The sequence below is a fragment of the Mus caroli genome, unplaced genomic scaffold (assembly GCF_978045245.1).
Source record: "Mus caroli unplaced genomic scaffold, Mus_caroli_1 scaffold_15, whole genome shotgun sequence".
NCBI classification, from domain to species: Eukaryota; Metazoa; Chordata; class Mammalia; order Rodentia; family Muridae; genus Mus; species Mus caroli.
Genome location: NW_028227270.1, coordinates 66,119,144 through 66,136,913, shown reverse-complemented (window position 1 = coordinate 66,136,913; position 17,770 = coordinate 66,119,144). Strand labels below are relative to the sequence as shown.

Sequence of the window (17,770 nt, the reverse complement as noted above, 5' to 3'; positions counted from 1 at the left end):
CGGATAAAATACTCCCCTCAATCACATCACCCCACTTCTTTCACAACGTTGCTTGAGTTCACCGTGGAGGTAGAATAAAGACTCAAGGGTTACAGACTAGACAGGAGAAGAAGAAAAAAAGTCCTGTTTGGTTGTCCTGTGTGTTACTTGGTATCAACCATCCCTTCTTAGTAAGCCTATTAACACACTTGGCAGAGATGACTAAGTTCCACCGGGCTCCTTCCATTTGCTATCTGCAGAGGCCAAGAGAGGGCATCCGATTCCCGAGAACTAAAGTGATAGACAGGTGTGAGAACCTGACACAGATGTTGGGAATCAAACTGTTTTCTCCAAGAAGCAGCTCTCTAACTCCTAACCTCCACTTCATAGACAGGCAACCTAGACCCAAAGTCCAGTAAATTTCCCTAAGTACTGCATGGTCGGACATTCCCAGAGGCTCCATTACTAAGTAGTCTCTGGGTACTGGTACCTGGTAAGTCTGAAGGTCCACATTTTCTTCTAGTCCTCAGGGTCGCCCTTGGTACAGGCTGGGGAAAGCCATGGTCAGCCAAGAGGTGGTGCTTGCTGCAGAGTAGACCCAGAGCTAGGATCCCGGAGAGCTCAACTGTGGTCTGTCTTCAGCCTCTGAGAACAGTGAGCAGGTGGGCTCAGCAGAAAAGAGGGCTCAGAGAGCCCACATACTTCTTTAGAATTGCAGGAGACTAAAAACAGCCAGGTTTTCTCTCTGAGCTTCCTGGGCACTGTGAGCTTTCTCATCCCTCAGTAAGGTCAGCTCCCAGCTTCCCTGTTGACTGACAGCATGTCTTCTCTGTTCTGTCTGAGGGCAAGAGCAGAACTCACCCAAAGCCTTTAACCCTACCAAGAATCTTGAAGGCAGCCGACCAAGACTCCCCTGAGTGGAGAGGGGCAGGGCACAGCCAGACAATGTAGGGTTCTCGGGAGAGGTTAGCAAAACTAACTAGCCCTATCTTTCTAGCTTGAGGCTCTGTCTGCCCCTCCTCAGCCCCATTGTGGGGGACACCTCACCCATCCCACCCCTGATTCCATCACTAGATGTGAGCTTTTTACCAAATGTTTACCAAACCCTTGTTAGACACCAGTGCTCTCAGCACATAGCCCTGGGCAAACAGCAGAGCTTCTCACAGGGTAGCCCTGAACCAGCAGGCTGCCCAGAGACAAACCAATTGGCGTTGGGCCACCACCTTTCCAGACATGACAGAACTAAGATTCCAATCCACACCTGTCTGTCTTCCAAGTCTGGCCTCTGTCTAACAAACACCTGGATTTGAACTTGGCTCTGCTATTGACAGACACCTCAGACTCAGTCCTTTAGATACCAGAAGGGGAAGCAGAGGCATTGGAAGGCTTTGATCCATCTGTAGTGCAGAGCAAGCCGAAAGGCTGGGCCCTTGGGATCTTATTCCTCTACTCACTTGCTCCAATAATCTCTGTAGAGATAAGATGCTTGGGCACCTAGCCTATTGGTACCTCTGAGTGGGAATGTCCCCCTTCCTGCAGAGCCCCTTTGTTTCTGCCCCTGGTTTGGCAAAGACCAAGGTTCCTCGAGGACTGGAGTCCCAGTTGGGTACCTCCATCTTCACCTTCCAACCCTCCTCTTGCCAAGGAGCCAGAGTGGCCTCTAGCCTGAGTCTGCCTTCCTTCCCTCTAAAGTCACCCAGGCTCTTTCAAAATTCGACTCAATTGTGGTTCAACCCTTTCGTTACTTTTGGAATGAAGATCAAAGCCTACCCGGTCACAGTCTTTGAATACCAGGAGCCTGCAATTGTACTAATCTCTCCTTGTGCAACTCCTAGGCTGTCACATGCTATCCCACCTTCAATTTGGGTTATGCTTGCCCTACTACATCATCATCTCCCAGAGGGCAGGTCCTGCCCATGTCAACCTCTGCTGAGTCCCTGAGATCCAGCACTGTGCTTGGCAGGCTGATGAATGAATGAATTCCTTGTCCTAGGTCTCCGAGAACCCTAAACACTGGTCAGAGTCACCCACTGTTAAACATCAGGAAACCAAACCTCAAAAAGGGAAGTTGGGGAGCCTAGAAAAGCTCAGAGAGAGCTTGTTCCCTTTTCTTATACATTGACTCACAGGCGGCCCTCCTCCGAGACTTGGTGCCAGGGGCAGATCTCACAGAAGCATCCAGGGCCATCTCTGAGTCACAGAGCCTCTAGTGGGAAGTCTCCCCCTAACCCGCCCACCCCCACCAGCTGTCACAGATGGGCCTGGAAGAGCTAAGACACGTGATAATGACATAAAAAGTGTCTCTAGGTAGGACAGCCATACATAGACCCTTCACAATAGCATGAGCTCACTGTGCAGGGGATGGGAGATGAGAGGGAGGGGTGTGGAGAGGAGACTAGAAAGAGCAGTGGAGACCCTGTTGTGGTTCTTCACTGGAATTAGCACATCTGGGGACGGAGCCAGATGGAAGTTGAACCCCTACTTCACCTTCTTCCCCAAACTGTACCCTTCCCCTGGCTTCTCTCTAAGGCAGGTCAGCGAGCACTGCCTTCCCAGGGCCTGGGAGGAGAGGAAAGGGCCACTGACTTGTTAACTTTCACCTTTAGGAAAAAAGACTTCACCCAGCTGACCAGACAAGGGGAAGAAACAAAAGCCTCTTTCCCTGTGAGACACAGCCTCCAGAACAGCATGTAACCTGGTAGCACAGAGAGAGCCCTACACCCTACACTTGATGCTCTGGGCAGAGAGCAGCCAGTGTGTCCTATTGGAGACATACCTGGAAGGGTTGCACACCTTCCAGGACCCACAGAAGATGTTCCAGGAAACAGATGGGAATTTTTTTTCCTTCAGAGTGTCAGATAGGTTCCATATCTAAATATGTAAGAGAGAAGCCAACGATCTTACTGCCTATGCCTTTGCAGTACTATGTCTATGTTAAGATGCACAAATACTTAGCACTATACTGGGATTGCCTGCACAGTTCAGTACTGTGTCCTCCCTGCACAGGTCCTTAACCTAGAAATGGCTCTCTATGCTATATAGCTGAGGTATATGCAAGGCCCGACAAATCAGAGTGTGTAAGTACACACTGTGACATCTGCACAGTGGTCTATCTCCTAACGGGGCATTTCTCAGATAATGTCAAATTGCTAAATAGCGCGTGACTGTTGCTCAGTCTGCCAATAGCTCAAAGGTAGCCATGATAAACAAATAAATGCAGGAAGGTGGCTGTGTCCCACTAAAGTATTGTTCACCAACACCAAAATGTCAGTTGCATAACATTTTCATGGGTCATGAGTGCTTCTTTACATTTTTATAGCCCTTTTTTATTTAAACAGACAGTAGGTAGGATTGGACCCATGGGTTATAATCTAATCACCAATGCTGGTGTAGGGTAAAACATGGATACCAACTCCCAGCTGCACACTCTGGGACTTCAGGCATATGCTTGCCCTCTCTGAGCCCCAGCTTTCCCATCAGAAAAAAAATAAATAACGGGTATTAAAACCACCTCCCTAAAAGGGGCAGGATGAGATTTAGCAGCAATTCACACACAGTGCCTGTGTCTACACCTGGAAAGCAGTGGGTTTTATTCCCCAGTGGCCTTTTTTTTTTTTGCATAGGAGAAGCTGAAAAGTTTACGGCTTTCGTGTCTTTCTCGGGACAGGACTGAGTCACTCAAGTTGTCTCCTGAGCCTGAGCCTCCTGTCCTTCATCTGGAAGCTGGGAACTTGGATTCATCACAGGAGACCCTTCCAACCATCACTACATATCAATGCTTAACAAGGGAGGGAAATTATGCGCACAACCCCAACTGTGCCGTGTCAAGAATCTCTGGCAGTGGCAATGGGGAACGTGGTTTTCATCCTGATGAGTTGCTTAGTGTGTAGAGGCAGATACAATGAATTTGTTCTTGTCATGATTAGCTACAAGTGCCAGAACAGGGCCAGGTCAGGACATCGCCTATGCACAAGGTGACTCTGCAAGCAAGAACCCCAGCCTTACAGACAGGCAGCCTCGGCCTGTTCTGTAAAGGTATCTGCTGCCGGCAACTCTGAGAAGGTCACATCTTTCTCAGAGACCCAATTTTCTCACTTGTAAAAGAGCTGGTCCTGCTCCTGCAGAAATAGCAGTGAGCCCCAGGGGTCTTTGCTGTGGGGTGACAGTGGTATTTATGTAACACTGAAGCTGTTTACAGCAGAGTGCTAGGAGCCAGGATGGGATAGCATGACAGAGTGTCTACATATCAGACTCCCCTGACTGTCACATCCTCCCTGCCCAGAGATAAGAAATGAAGGGGGGAAGGCTGTATCAAGGGCTGAAGGGTGGCAGGGATTGCCACGCAACCATCAGTAGGTCTTCTTGTCCTGTGTATGCCCCATGCTAAAGCCGCAGGGCACAGGGCACACTACCTCACAGCCCACATAAGACTGTGCACCGTACAGTGTTGGAGGACTGACTGCCCACACACCACCATCACCCACTGACTGCCATTCAAGAGAGATGGTGGGGAAGTGCCTGACTGTACTGCTTTCAATTCATCCCAGACACAAAGGGCAGAAAGAGTCCAGGGATACAAGTCCATTCACCCAGGGCCAGACAGGCATGTTGATGGGTTTCCTGGGGTCACGGGAGCATGTGCAATTCCGACAGCTGCATCCCTGAAAAGCTTGAGGGACACTGGAGCACTGCCAATCCCCAAGTGGCTGCACCACCCAAGGGTCCCCTTCTCCAGAACGACTCCTTACTTTTGCATAAGCCCCCCACCAGGGGTGAGGAAAGTTTCTTGTAAGTTCCATGACCTTCTTAGCCTCCCTTTACCCTCTTGGAAGGAATGTTAAATTTAGTTCAAACAAAATCACAACAGAAAGTCGCAGAGGATCCTTATTCTTACTGTCCACGTCCAGGTGACAGGTTCTGTGCTCTGCTCTCCCCATCTCTCCCTGTGGGACTGGCCTCTAAGAAGCTTTCCCCCTCCTCCCTATCTCCCTCCTTCCCTCCTCCCCCTCCTCCTTCCTGGTGGCAGCTGATGCTCCTTCTGATGTTCTGATTCATCAAGTCTTTGATTTGGATTCTTCAAGTCTCGGTTTTGCCAGCTCACTCCTTATCTCTGTGAAGCTGGCCATGGGAGCATCTCCTGGAAGCTGGGGCATCTCCCAGAGGTAGCCAGCTGACCTAGGCATTGCTTCCTTTCTCTAAAACTGCCTCTGTCTGAGAAGTGGACCAACCATGTCAGCACCTCCTTCTAGGTGCAGGGTGAGGACTGTCAGCAAGTACCTGGGTGTCCCCAGGGTTAAAAGTCTTCCTTTCTTTCTGCACAGGGAGCAGACAGACCACGATTTCACAGATGACGGAAAACCTTAAGTTTCCAGTGTCAGACAACTCTGTCACTTCCATCTGTGACCCCAGTGACTCTGGATGCTGAAGGTAGTCACTGCAGGACTCGCCCCACCTCCAGCCTCTGGGGTAAGTTCCCCAGGCTGTCTGGGCCCCTCTAGACCTGTCCTGTGGCATTTCTGTGATGGCACAATTGCAATGGATGGCCTGGGTCACAGCTGGCTGCCGCTAAGCTTCTCTGGGCACTCTCAGGAATCAGTCAGATGCACAGGCCCTGGCTCGAGTTGCCTTTTGTCTGTTTGCTGCCGTAAGCAACTCCAAGATGAACATCCTTGAACAAAGAACACCCAGATTTCTTTCAGACTTTTCCTAGGAACTGAGTTTCTAGCAACAGGATTCCAGGCGAGAGGGAAGGAATATTATTTTAGGCCATTTGTCCCACTTTGCTTGTCTTCGGGATGGGCTACATGGCCTTCCTGCTGCTAGCCACATCTGAAGGTATCGCTTCCTCAAAGCAGTATGATCCTGTAAGTGTTGCGTGGCCAGCTGGCCAGAGCAGAGGATAAAGACCAAACAGGAAGAAAGAGCACTGGCCTAGAAAGATCGTGGTAGGAGCCTAGAAGGAGGAAGAGTTTCTGAGAGGGCTGAGGAGGAACCCTGTGAAAGAAAAAACCCCATCCTAACTTCAAGGCTGAAGCCCGTGAGATGCTGGAGAGCAAATTAGGGACTCAGGGACTAGCATGGATGCACAGGGGAAAGGCACAGGCTATGGAGTCCCAGAGCATGGTTCAATGGAAGCTTCCACCAAGCTTCAGGTTCACTACTGATGCATTGGGCATGCCACCCTGCCTGCCTCAATGGTGAGGCACCAAGAATGAGGGGAGTGAACTCCCAGAATGCATCAGATGCCCTGGGGTCTTTTACATAAGCAGCCACTAGCATGAGTTTGGATGGAGTTTAGGATCTCCTTTACCTTAAATAAACAACCCTGAGGCTGATGGGATGTCTCTGTGAATAAAGGTACACTCCAGTGAGGCTGATGACCTAAGTTTAATCCCTAGGACCTACATGGTACAGAGAGCTGACTGTCGCAAGCTGTCCTCTGATCTTCACATATGCACCATGGCATATACACACACGTTCTCTTGCTCTGTCTGTCTGTCTCTCCCTCTCTCTGTCTGTCTGTCTCTCTCTGTCTCTGTGTGTCTCTGTCTCTGTCTCTCTCTCTCTCTCTCTCTCTCTCACACACACACAAACACTAATTTTTTAAAACCAAGTTTCAAGAGAGGATTCACAAGGAGACAGGGTAAACAAAAGCTAGGACAAGGGAGACCCAAGAGGACCCACATTCCAAGAGATGGAACCATATAGCTCCTGGCCCCCAGCTCTGCTCCATGCATCCTGAGGAGATCATGGCAGGGTGTCTGGTGCAGCTGGTCTCCCTGGAAGCCACCATCTTTATTTGCTTTGAGTCCATGGGAAAGTGACTGAAGTTCCTGGATTCCTGGTCCATATCTAGAGGTGATCAACAAATGCTCTTCTTCACATGGGAGTTGTAATGTGAAGTGAGTCTTGGAGATTCTCACAGGTTTTTGTCCAGCAGTCCAACGCCACTGGGTGACAGATGGGGAGGAGCTAAACAGGAAGAAGGGCTCCCTACACCTTTGCTTCTCCTTCAAGCAACAAGCTCATGAGCTATAACACTGTCTTAGTCGGGGTCTCCAGAGCCACAGAACTTACAGAATGTCTCTATATAGTAAGGGAATTTGTTGTGATGGCTTACAGCCTGTAGTCCAACAAACCCAACAATGGTCAGCTGTGAATGGGAAGCCCAAGACTCTATTAATTGCTCAGTCCCACAGGCTAGTTGTTTCAGCTGGTCTTCTATAGAAGTAGGTTCCAACAGATGTGCTGGCAAGTAAATGCAAGCAGGCAAAGAAGAGCAAATCTTCCTTCTCCCAATGTCCTTATGTAGGTCTCCAGCAGAAGGTGTGGCCCAAATTAAAGGTGTGTGCCACCATACCTGGATCTGGGACTTGTTTTGTCCCAGGCTGACCTTGAACTCAGAGATCTCCTCGCCTCAGTCTCCTGGAACTAAAGGTGTGTACTACCTTCCTTGCCTGGGCCTAAGCTTTTCATGGCCACTGTGCCTCAAGATCTCCATGGCAAGACCCAGGTCAGAAACTTGTGTCTTCCAGCCTCAAGATCTGGATCACAGGTGAGCCCTCAGAACCTCCAATTCCAGATTGTAGTCCATTCCAGATATAGTCAAATTGACAACCAGGAATAGCCATTACACATACCCAGCACCAACCTGTTGGCTGTGTTTCCTCAGGCAAGTTCCCCAACTTGTCTGACCTTTGCAACCCCTCCATAGTACAGTAATCTATCTCCAGCGTTAGTGTGACAAGCGACTGAGCACACAAGATGCCCAGGGCCAGGCCTGGTATGCGTAATCGCTCACAGATGACAGCTTTTCCATGGATCCCATCGCTCAGTGCCCAGAATTTAGATCTAGCAGGTGTGTGTAGCCTATAGCCCCGTACTTACCAGCAACATATACATAGCTAGACCTGAATCTCTGGATACCCGACCTGGTGCCCAGCCAACCGGCTGCTGAGAGAGTCCCAGGCCACACACCCAGCAGAAGCTCAAGATGAATGTGGGATCACACACTTTGCCTTGAGCAAGGACATCTGAGAGAGCCGCCTAAGCCCCCTTCCCTGCACCTTCCCAGTGCTGGGGGACTATTTCCTGACGGGGGTGGTATTGGTCAGCATTCTGTCAGTGAGGTGAAATAGCTGAGATAACAGCTTCAAAACAGAGGAGACGTCTCAGTGTGTGGCCGTTGTCCGCTTTGCTTCAGGGCTGAGGTAGCAAGTCTATCAGAGAGCCTCCTCTTAGTGGCTAGGAGGCAGAGAGGGCAGAGACAGCTGGGCGAAATCCCCCTCCAGAGCATACTTTGCTGTTAATGGCCTAACTTTTCTCCACTAAGTCCCTCCTCTTAAAGGTGCACACCCCACACCACCCTGACATATGCACCCCACTAGTACACCTGACTGGCCACCAAGCCTTTAGCGTGTGAACCTTTGTGTGAGGGGCAACAATGGAAGGGCAAGCTCCTTTCCCCTATCTTCTGAGTCACTCACAGCCTCCACACAGAATCCTGAGGAAGCCACAGGGAACTTGCCAGGAGTGTTAGACAGTTCCCTAAACCCCTTCGCTCCAGAGCCTTCAACAGCTCCCCAGTACCTGGAGACCATACCTCAGTCAGAACCACCTTGCTACCACAGAAAGGATGCACGTCTGTCTCCTCTGCATCTTCTCCTCCCCTGTCCTCAGAACTCAGCCCCAGCTCATGGTGTTCCCTCTGCCCCACACCCCCAAACATTTGGAGGGGCTGTTGAATCCCCCCCCCATCCATTGTCCCAGGGAAAACACAAATGTCCCCTTTCTCACACCTCAGAACAAGAAATGGCTTCTGTTCCACACAGCTCTCATGACGGTGCTGGTTCTTGCTCACGGGCAGGGTAGACACACACGCTCAGGCACCGGATATGCACATGTGTGTGTGTATGCATACCCAGCCACACACAAGTGCGCACTCTTAATCTCATGCACTCCTGCTTTCTGCTCACTCAAAGGTCCACACGTTGTTCTCTGTCTACCTCAGCTGTTGATCTGTGCACACCGTCACCATAAGTCCCTGGAGGTTGGTCACCTATCTTGTTATCTCCGAGGCAGTCTTCATTCTATCACATGCATGTGGTCTGCCTCTCAGAGAACAGCTCATCATGGGAAGCGGGTAGTATGCTTCGGAGTCAGATGGCTCCAGCTCAGACTGCCCTCTGATGAGAGTCCTCGGGGTATCTCCACCTCCTCCCTGGAGCCTCAGTTCTGTGGTGAAAACATTTGCCTCGTAGGGTCACTGCCATAGTGGAGGAGAAAAGGGTGTGGCGACTGATTAAAGCCTCAGATGGTGCTGCTTCTTGTCAATCATTTTCTGTGGGTTTTAAAAATCACATTATCTTAGAGTGTGTGTGTGTACGCATGTGCACAAGGCTCACTGTGCATCATGGTATACACAGGACGTCAGAGGACAACCTATGGGAGTTGGCTCTCTCCTTCCATCATGTGGGTCCCAGGGATCAAACTCAGACACTGTTCAAACACACCCAAGGACATCGTTATTTAATTATTGTTCAGATATCTGCTGAAATGGCACTACCATCAACACATACACACACTCACATGCACACACAGACACAGACACACACACACACACCGTCTGCTAGGGCTCCTGCTTTCAAGGCTCTGGCAGGCTAGTTGTGAGAGGCAGGGAAGCCAGCAAGCAGGTGAGGACTGCTATAGTCAACCAGAATAGGCGCTCCCACACCTGCCTGTCTAGGTCGCTGTCTCTTGAGATTGCCAGCATTCATTCATCAATTCACACAGATGAACATCCACTCTGAGGTAGAAAATGGATAGAAGGTGAGAGATCCAAGACAGGGAGATGGCTCGGAGGGTGAAGGTGCTTGTTGCCAAGCCTGAGGAGCTCAGTTCCACCCCTGGGTCCCACATCGTGGAAGTAGCAAACCAACTGCTACAAGTTGTCTCTTAACTTTCCACATGGGCAGGATGGCATATGTGACACACGCAAATAAACATATGTGGTTTGTCAAATGCAAAAAGAAAGAAAAATTTGCCACCTGCCATTATGACACCCTTAGCTTAGTCTGGGAGACAGAGAAGCAATCCAGTGGCCAGCTCAGGGAAATAAATGCAGAAACATGAGAGAAGGCAGTAATTCTGGGAGAGCTCAGAGACAGCTGCCCAAGGAGGTGACAACTGAACAGCCTTGAAACGGGAGTAGAAACAGTCATCAAAGGAGAAATAAAGGGCTGGGGACATAGCTCTGTGGTAGAGATAGCAGGTGTGGGGTACTGGGTTCCAGCCCTGACACCCTGAAGGTGGAGAAGAAATGAAGGGTATGTCAGGTGCTAGGAACAACATATGCAGAGTTGCAGACACAAGCAGAGCAGTCAGTGGTTCTGTCTGACCATCTGTCCTGTAGGCAGTAGAGCTCAATGCAAGAAGGCCCGGGAGCTCGTGTCCCAGGATGCTGCTGTTACTAATATCACAGAAGGAAGCCGGGAGTCTGGAGAAGAGCTGAGGGAGGCATCCCATGAGGGAGCATGGATGCTGGGTTCTGACCCCTGGTGGCTGAATGGATTCTAACACCTTCAGTTCAATCAAATCCGTATTTAGGAATAGTCTTAGTCTGGCCACTGGTAAGCACCAGTAACAGAAACTCGGTAAAGAAGGACGGTGGAGGTGGCCACTGACTCAGAGCCGTGAGGTCAAGGGTAGCTTGAGTGTGACTAGAACCAGTGCTGAGGTCACCAGGGACGGGTCTCAGTCAGCTCTCAGCTTGGCTTCTCACTGTCAACAGGCTTCCTTCTCCCCATGTGACCTGCAGCTGGCCCAAGCTCCCGTCTTACTGTCTTTTCAGACCCAATAGAAAGGTGCTCTCCCCAATAGTGCTCCAGTAAATGTTTCAAGTTTAAGTTTCATTCACTTGATATCCCCCAACATATAAAAAGAAAAAAGAAAAGGAAGGAAGGAAGGAAGAAAGAAAAGAAAAGAAAAGAAAAGAAAAGAAAAGAAAAGAAAAGAAAAGAAAAGAAGGAAAGAAAAGAAAAATTGGTGATGAAGGAAAAATAAAACCATCAATTTTTTTTTTTAAAAAAAATTCATTTATAGAATTAGGTCTTGGTTTTTCTATCCTGAAACTAATTGTCGTGAGCCCAGCAAAGAACACAAGAAGGGGCTGGGGGAGGTCAGCCTCCCCTCTTCCACATGGGACAGAGTGGGGATCTCAGGGGACAATTGAAGTGTTCCCAGGAGAGGGCAATGAAAAGGTGGCCCTGTTCTCTCTTGGAGCCCTGCTAACAGTCTTTGCAGCAAGTGGTGGGGGTCAAGGCAGAAATCGGTTATGGGGCTATGAGAGGTGTTGAGGAATGGAAAGCCTTCTAGTGTCTCTATGAACCTAGGCTGGAGTCTGCACACTGAGAGACTCCTATCATGGTTTGGTGAGTCTGATGGCCTAGGCCACTGGACTTCACATGTACGCAAATCCATATGATGCTGTGGTAAGGAAGTGAAGATAGGTGAAGTTTGGAAGACAGCAAGAAAAAAATGGGGACATTTAGATAGGGTATGTTAATGGTGAAATAGAAATCAAGATGAAAGGAAAAAGTGAAACTCTCATCAGTAGTCTCATTGGCCAATGGAATAAAATGACCAAATTAAAAGGATATGAAGAGCCAGGCTTGGCAGCCTACACCTTCAGTCCCAGCACTGGGGACTTGAGATATTGGAGCATTGATTCAAGGTCTGCCTGGGCTACAGGGTGAGACACTGTCTCAACAGAAGTGCCTGTGACATGGCTCAACTGAGCATGCTGCACAGTCCCCAGAGGCCATGCAGAGGTGGCAGGAAAGAACTGGCTGGTCAAACCTGTCCTCTGACCATGGCAAGCAAGCTACAGCATTTGCATGCCCTACACACCAAACAGGCAATAATAGCAATAATAGTAATAATAATAATAATAACAGTAAGTAAGGTTTTAATAGTAAGAAAATTTTTAAAAGAAGAAAGGAGGGGTTGTCAGATTTGATTATTTTAAACAAATATTTTATAATAAACAGATTTAACATATATAAAACAGAAATATTGATAGCACAGGAAGAACATATATATTAGATACCATACACTAATACTAACAAAAGGAAATCTAGCTAGCTCTATTAATATCATACAAAATAAACATTGAGTGGAAGGTATTGTTAAGGATAAATATATTTTGATGAGAGCTAATCTATCAGAAAGATCATTTTAATTCATATGTGCCAAATGACCCTAGCTTGAAAAACATGTAAAGCTAACAGAAACACAAAGAAAAACTTACAACTCATTATAATATAAAATGTATAATATATTATCAGTATTTAAAAACCAGGTATATGACTATCAATATAAGAATATAATTCTTTATTTTGATTTACAAAAATTTGCTCCCTCCCGACAAAGGCAGAGCACATTCGGAACACAAAAGAGCTGTCTAAAGCTGGGTATAGTGGCAGACACTTACTCCCAGAGGCAGAGGCAGGTGGATCTCTGTGAGTTCAAGGCCAGCCAGGGCTACATAGCAAGATCCAGGCTAGCCAGGGCTACATAGCAAGATCCTGTCTCAAAAGAACAAACCGAAGAAAAAGAGTTGAGCGTCTACTAGAACTCTGTTCATAGAGCAGTGCTCTAATGAAGACCAATAAATAAATAGCAAAAGAAACCTATGCTAACTTGCAAACGCATTCCTTAGTTGGTGGAATGAAGAAAAAAAAAAGTCTTGAAGCTGTTAGGAAATAGAGTTGAGTGCAGGACAATGGAAACAAGACTTCGAAACATACTCCGTTCCTCAAAGCGCCCACCAAGGGAAATGCAGGTGTATGCGCTTAGAACACAAACAATGGCTTTGAAATTTAAGTACTAAAAGTTCAACTTGGAAAGTTAAAAAAGATCAACACCGCGCACCCATACACAGTAAAGAAAAGGTCAACCATGGAGCAGACATTAGTGAAGCAAAAGACAAAGGCTTGGTCAAAGAAGAGGAACAAACCCAGCCACAGTTCTGCGGAAAATTCTGGAAAAACTGGCAGGTCCATCGCATAAGGAATGAAGGACGTTTTTGTAGATTTTGGTATAATTAAGAATGAAAATACCATTGGAATCAACTCCACGTCCACCCAAAGGGAAACAATGATCAGGTGGAGATGTTCAGTCAGCACCACACACAGGTAGGAAAACCATTTGCATGTTAAAAATAGGAATGGGAGGGGTCAGGAAGAAAAAAGGGGGAAAAAGTATTGAATGCCACGTGTCTTAGTCAGGGTTTGTATTCCTACACAAAACATCATGACCAAGAATCAAGTTAAGGAGGAAGGGGTTTATTCAGCTTACACTTCCACATTGCTGTTCATCACCAAAGAAGTCAGGACTGGAACTCACACAGGGCAGGAACCTGGAGGCAGGAGCTGATGCAGAGGCCATGGAGGGATGCTGCTTACTGGCTTGCTTCCCTTGGCTTGCTCACCCTGCTTTCTTACAGAACCCAGGACTACCAGTCTAGGGGTGGCCCTACCCACAATGGGCCCTCTCAGCCCTGATCACTAATTGAGAAAATGCCTTACAGCTGGATCTCATGGAGGCATTTCCTCAAGGAAGGCTCCTTTCTCTGTGATAACTTCAGCTCCTATCAAGTTGACACACAAAGCCAGTCAGTACACCACGTGACACACAAAAGCCAATCGCAACATTTAAACTTGTAGAAGAAAAAAAAAAAAAGAACACTTTGATGACTTTGGGATGTATAAGGCTTTTCATAAACAATCCCGGAAGGGAAAATAAATAAAACATGGCTATTAAAATGAAGGCAAATGCGGGCTGAGTTGCTGGCACAGTAGGTAAAAACTCTTGAGACACAGGCACGAGGAACTGAGTTTGAATCCCCGGAACCCACACTGTAAAGCCAGACATGGCCGCATGTGCTTCTAACCCCAGCACGGAGGGGTGGAGACAAGTGCATCCCCAGAGCTTGCCAGCCGACCCGAAGGATCTTACTTCAAGTTCAGTGAGAGACCTGTCTCAGGGCAATAAGGTATGAATAAAAAGTCAGCCTCAGAGGGGGAAAAAAATCATAAAACATGATACCATCTACATAAAATAAATGAAGGCAAAACAAAATATTTGCTGGAGTGAATCAGGTGCTCGTGAATTTCAACTTCTTTACTTACATAGTCTTTAAATCATGTCTATGTATTTAAAATAGGCTCTGTTTGGGTGGCTAGTGTATTTCACTCAAAAATATCCAATAGCTGAATTGTGAGCCAAGAGGATTTGCTGGAGTAGGGGATTACCTGTGTTGTTTATCTGTGTCTTTTTGTTGGTTCTACGTGCTGACATTTTACTGTGAATATGTCATGATGAATTACTAGGCAGGCTCCTTAGAGGGCAAAGGCTTCAGCTTCGAGTGGCTCCTCGGTAGTAATTTCAGCAAGAAGTACTTTCTCAGAGCTACTGGAATGTTCGTCCAAGGGCAGACACCTCCCTGCTAGCTTGGCCAAATATGTACATTGCTGCTCATGTGGGAGCAGAAACCTCTGAAATGCCACAGGCCTGACCTTGCCGACCAGACGAAGGTACAGAGTGTTAAGAGAGAGGGCCAAGGGCCACCTGGGAGTTCCCGGCAGTGACTCAGCCAGGGTGTGCCACGCACAGAAGGAGGCTGGGAATCAGCAGAGTCTTTGTCCACGGAGCCTTGCAAAGCCAGGCACCCACAGCCATAGCCACCGTGTGACTAGCAGAAGTGAGCAAGGGAAGTAGAGTCTCCATCCCTCTCCCTGTATGGAAGGAGGAACAGAGAGCTTGATGGTCCCACTGGCCAAGCTTCCCCAGCTCATACAAGACGTGTGAGATGGTTCTCTCTGGGTTCCATCTCCAGCACTGTGAACATTGAAAAGTGGCACAGATAGAACATTCGTTACCTGGGCCCCCTAACGTATGAGGTGTTCGCTCTGGTGTGTTTTATAACCCTGGGTTCTTACCAGAGTTGGAGAATATATAATTATGAGTAGCTCCATATGAGATTCAGAGGAAGGATCATGCCAACACAGCATACAGGAACAGAGCTGGGATTTGTAGGCATGGCCCCTGGTTGCTTCTCCTTATAAGGTGATGACCTTCCCTGCTCTGCCCGTAAAACTTCCTTGCTCTAGACAGGGAAGAGAATCCCACAGGCTTAGTCCAGGCTTAGAGGATACACAGGACAAGGGCTCATCCCATGGACTTGTCTCAGTGATCACCTGTTCTAGCCTGCTTTCTGTTACTGTGAAACAAACAAACAAACAAACAACAAATCCTCTATAACCAAAAGCTATTTGGGAAGAAGAGGGTTTATTTTAGCTTATAGGCTATAGTCCATCGTGGCAGAAAGCCAAGGCAGGAATTCAAGGTAGGAGCTTGAAGCAGAAACCAAGAGAGTGGCTGCTTACTGGCTTGCTCACTCTGGCTTGCTCAGCTAGGCTCCTTACAAAGCCCATACTCTCCTGCCTAGGGATGGTACCACCCACAGTGGACTATATCCTCTTACATCAGTTAGCAATCAAGAAAAATCCCCACAGAGAGGCCAATCTGATGGAGGCAATTTCTCAACTGAGGGTCCCTCTTTCCATGTATGTCAAGCTGACAAGTCATGTCAGTACCCCAGTTCTGACCTGTGCTTGTGTCTCTGCAGGAAAACAGCATTGTCTTGCACCATATGCTCCAATAACCTCCTAAGCTGCTGCAAGAGCCTGTGGAGGCTTCGTTTCCTCCAGCAACACCCAGAAGGACCCTCAAAGGAGCAACTGGGGGAGCCACTGTCTGAAAAGCCAGAAAGGACACCATCGCAGGAAGGAATGGGGCTGTTGTCCTATGAGGCTGTCTAGATCCTGCCCAGGACGCCAAGATGCTGGCCTTATCACTTGGATCTCCTTTCTGGAGCCCCTGTATACCAAGCCCCACCAAACCACTGAGGACAAACTTCAGCCTGAGCCTGGAGGCTCACAGAACACACAAAACATCTTCCCTGGGAGCAGATTTCAGACAGGTTAAAATCCTTGGGCAGAATTCCTTGGGTTCAAAGCTCATGTTGGTGCTGGCCCTAGGAGTCATGAGCAGAGAGAGCAGGACAGAGATGTCTACACAGGTGTGCATGGACGTGCTTCTGTAGAAAACATGCGCATCTGCCGAGCAGGGCAAAGGATGCTACCATAAAGCACTGAGAAGCCTCGCTTCCCTGCGGGGTCTCAAAATGAGCAGAAAAGAAGAGAAGCAAGTGGAAGAGAAAGAGGAGGAGAGAAATTGCCCTCCATGGACACCTAACTAAGTTCCAGATACTTTGCCTACACAGGCTCTCGTAATTTATATACATATGCTTAGGATAAGCATCACTATCCAGACTTTACAGAGATGGAAACTGAGAGTCAGGGTAGTGTGGAATGTACCCCAGGCCACTCAGCCAGAAAATATGTCTGGGATAGAGGTACTAAGAATGGATGTGTGGGAAGATGTGTGGATGGATGATAGATGGATGAGTATATGGATGAATGGATGGATGGATGGATAGATGGATGGATGGATGGATAAATAAAAATCCAGGCTTACGTCCATGTCTTCTAAACTACACTGATACTCAGAAGAGAAGCCAAGACAGTTCCTTAACTCAGCTAACCCTCCTCTAGCAAGTCTTAGCCCTTCAGGAAGCCCTCCATGATGAGCTACAGCCATTGATGGTGCTCATTATCAACAAGAAGTAGTGTACAGTGGGCTTGTGGGGCAAAGTGTGTCTACTGAGTCCCAGGAAAGCACAGATAGAAGCTGGGAAGATGCAGAGAGTACAAATGTGTAGGTTGACCTAGTGCCACCCTCATCTGGCTACATGACCAGAACAAATCCCTGGCCCCTCTGAGCAGCCCTTTATTCCTCTGTGTAAATGAGCAGACTCCCTTTCTATAGTTAGAGAATGACTGAGAGATTCAAGGAGGTGGAGTTGGCGAGAGTCCCAGAGAGAAGAGGATATCTGGGCTTCTCTCCCCGAGGACTCCTCATTGCTGTTGCCCTTCCATGGCCTCAACTCCTCCTTGATACCCAGGTTTCCAAGACCCTCTCCTGCTGCCTCATGCCCGCCCCCAACCCCCGCCATGTCCACCTTTTATGTGACTTTCCAGCCCTCTTTGTGACTTGCTATCCTCCACACAACCATTAGATGTGACTGTCCCCTGGAGTTCAGTGATGGGACATCTCACCTTGGCTCTCCCTTTGGGACCTCATCTGCATCCATAACCTTAATCACCAAACATAAAGAAATTATTGGCTGATTCACAACTGTAGGCAAAGCATCAGACACTGGGTCACCTCCATCTGCATACTTCAAAGGTACCTTACTGTTAACAAGTCCACAACTACCCACTCCAACTTCTCCCTCGCCTGCTTCTCCAAAGCCCTCCTTCTCAAACAGAGGATATATCCTGGGCTTCAAAACCCTTGGTCAGCCTCAGCCCCTCCTTCTACCTTGCTTCTTCTCATGGCGGACACTAGAGTCTTAGCTCCAACACATATCCACCATCCAACTGATAATCCTCATCTTCCCTGTATCACATGACCCTGCTGCTGTCGTCTCCATCGGGACAACTGGAAAAGCTGCTTAGATCTCTTTCCTACACTCACCCCACCTTCTTCCCACCATCAGCTCTCCACACAACAGCCTCCGTGGGCTGTGAAAATTCATAGCCTACTCTGTCACATCCAGGATAGAACCTTCTTTAGAACGGCCCGCCAGCCTAGCCTTGTCAGCTTC

The 17,770-nt window shown here is 48.2% G+C and overlaps 1 protein-coding gene across 2 annotated transcripts in view; it reads left to right on the top strand.

Annotated features, from left to right (window-relative positions):
* The window catches only part of Hrh2 (histamine receptor H2), a 40,482-nt gene extending 23,348 nt beyond the window's left edge, over nucleotides 1–17,134 (top strand). Inside the window, exons 3-4 of one of the 2 annotated variants that reach the window (XR_015045325.1) lie at nucleotides 5,301–5,445; nucleotides 15,668–15,727. Coding sequence is in view for 1 of the 2 variants with exons in the window: in XM_085830744.1 (XP_085686870.1) it covers nucleotides 15,668–15,860 (193 nt within the window). In the remaining variant the exon portion in view is untranslated. Of the gene's footprint in view, nucleotides 1–5,300; nucleotides 5,446–15,667 lie in introns of both variants that reach the window. The other variant, XM_085830744.1, reaches the window with a different exon arrangement.
* Nucleotides 17,135–17,770: the final 636 nt, after the last annotated feature.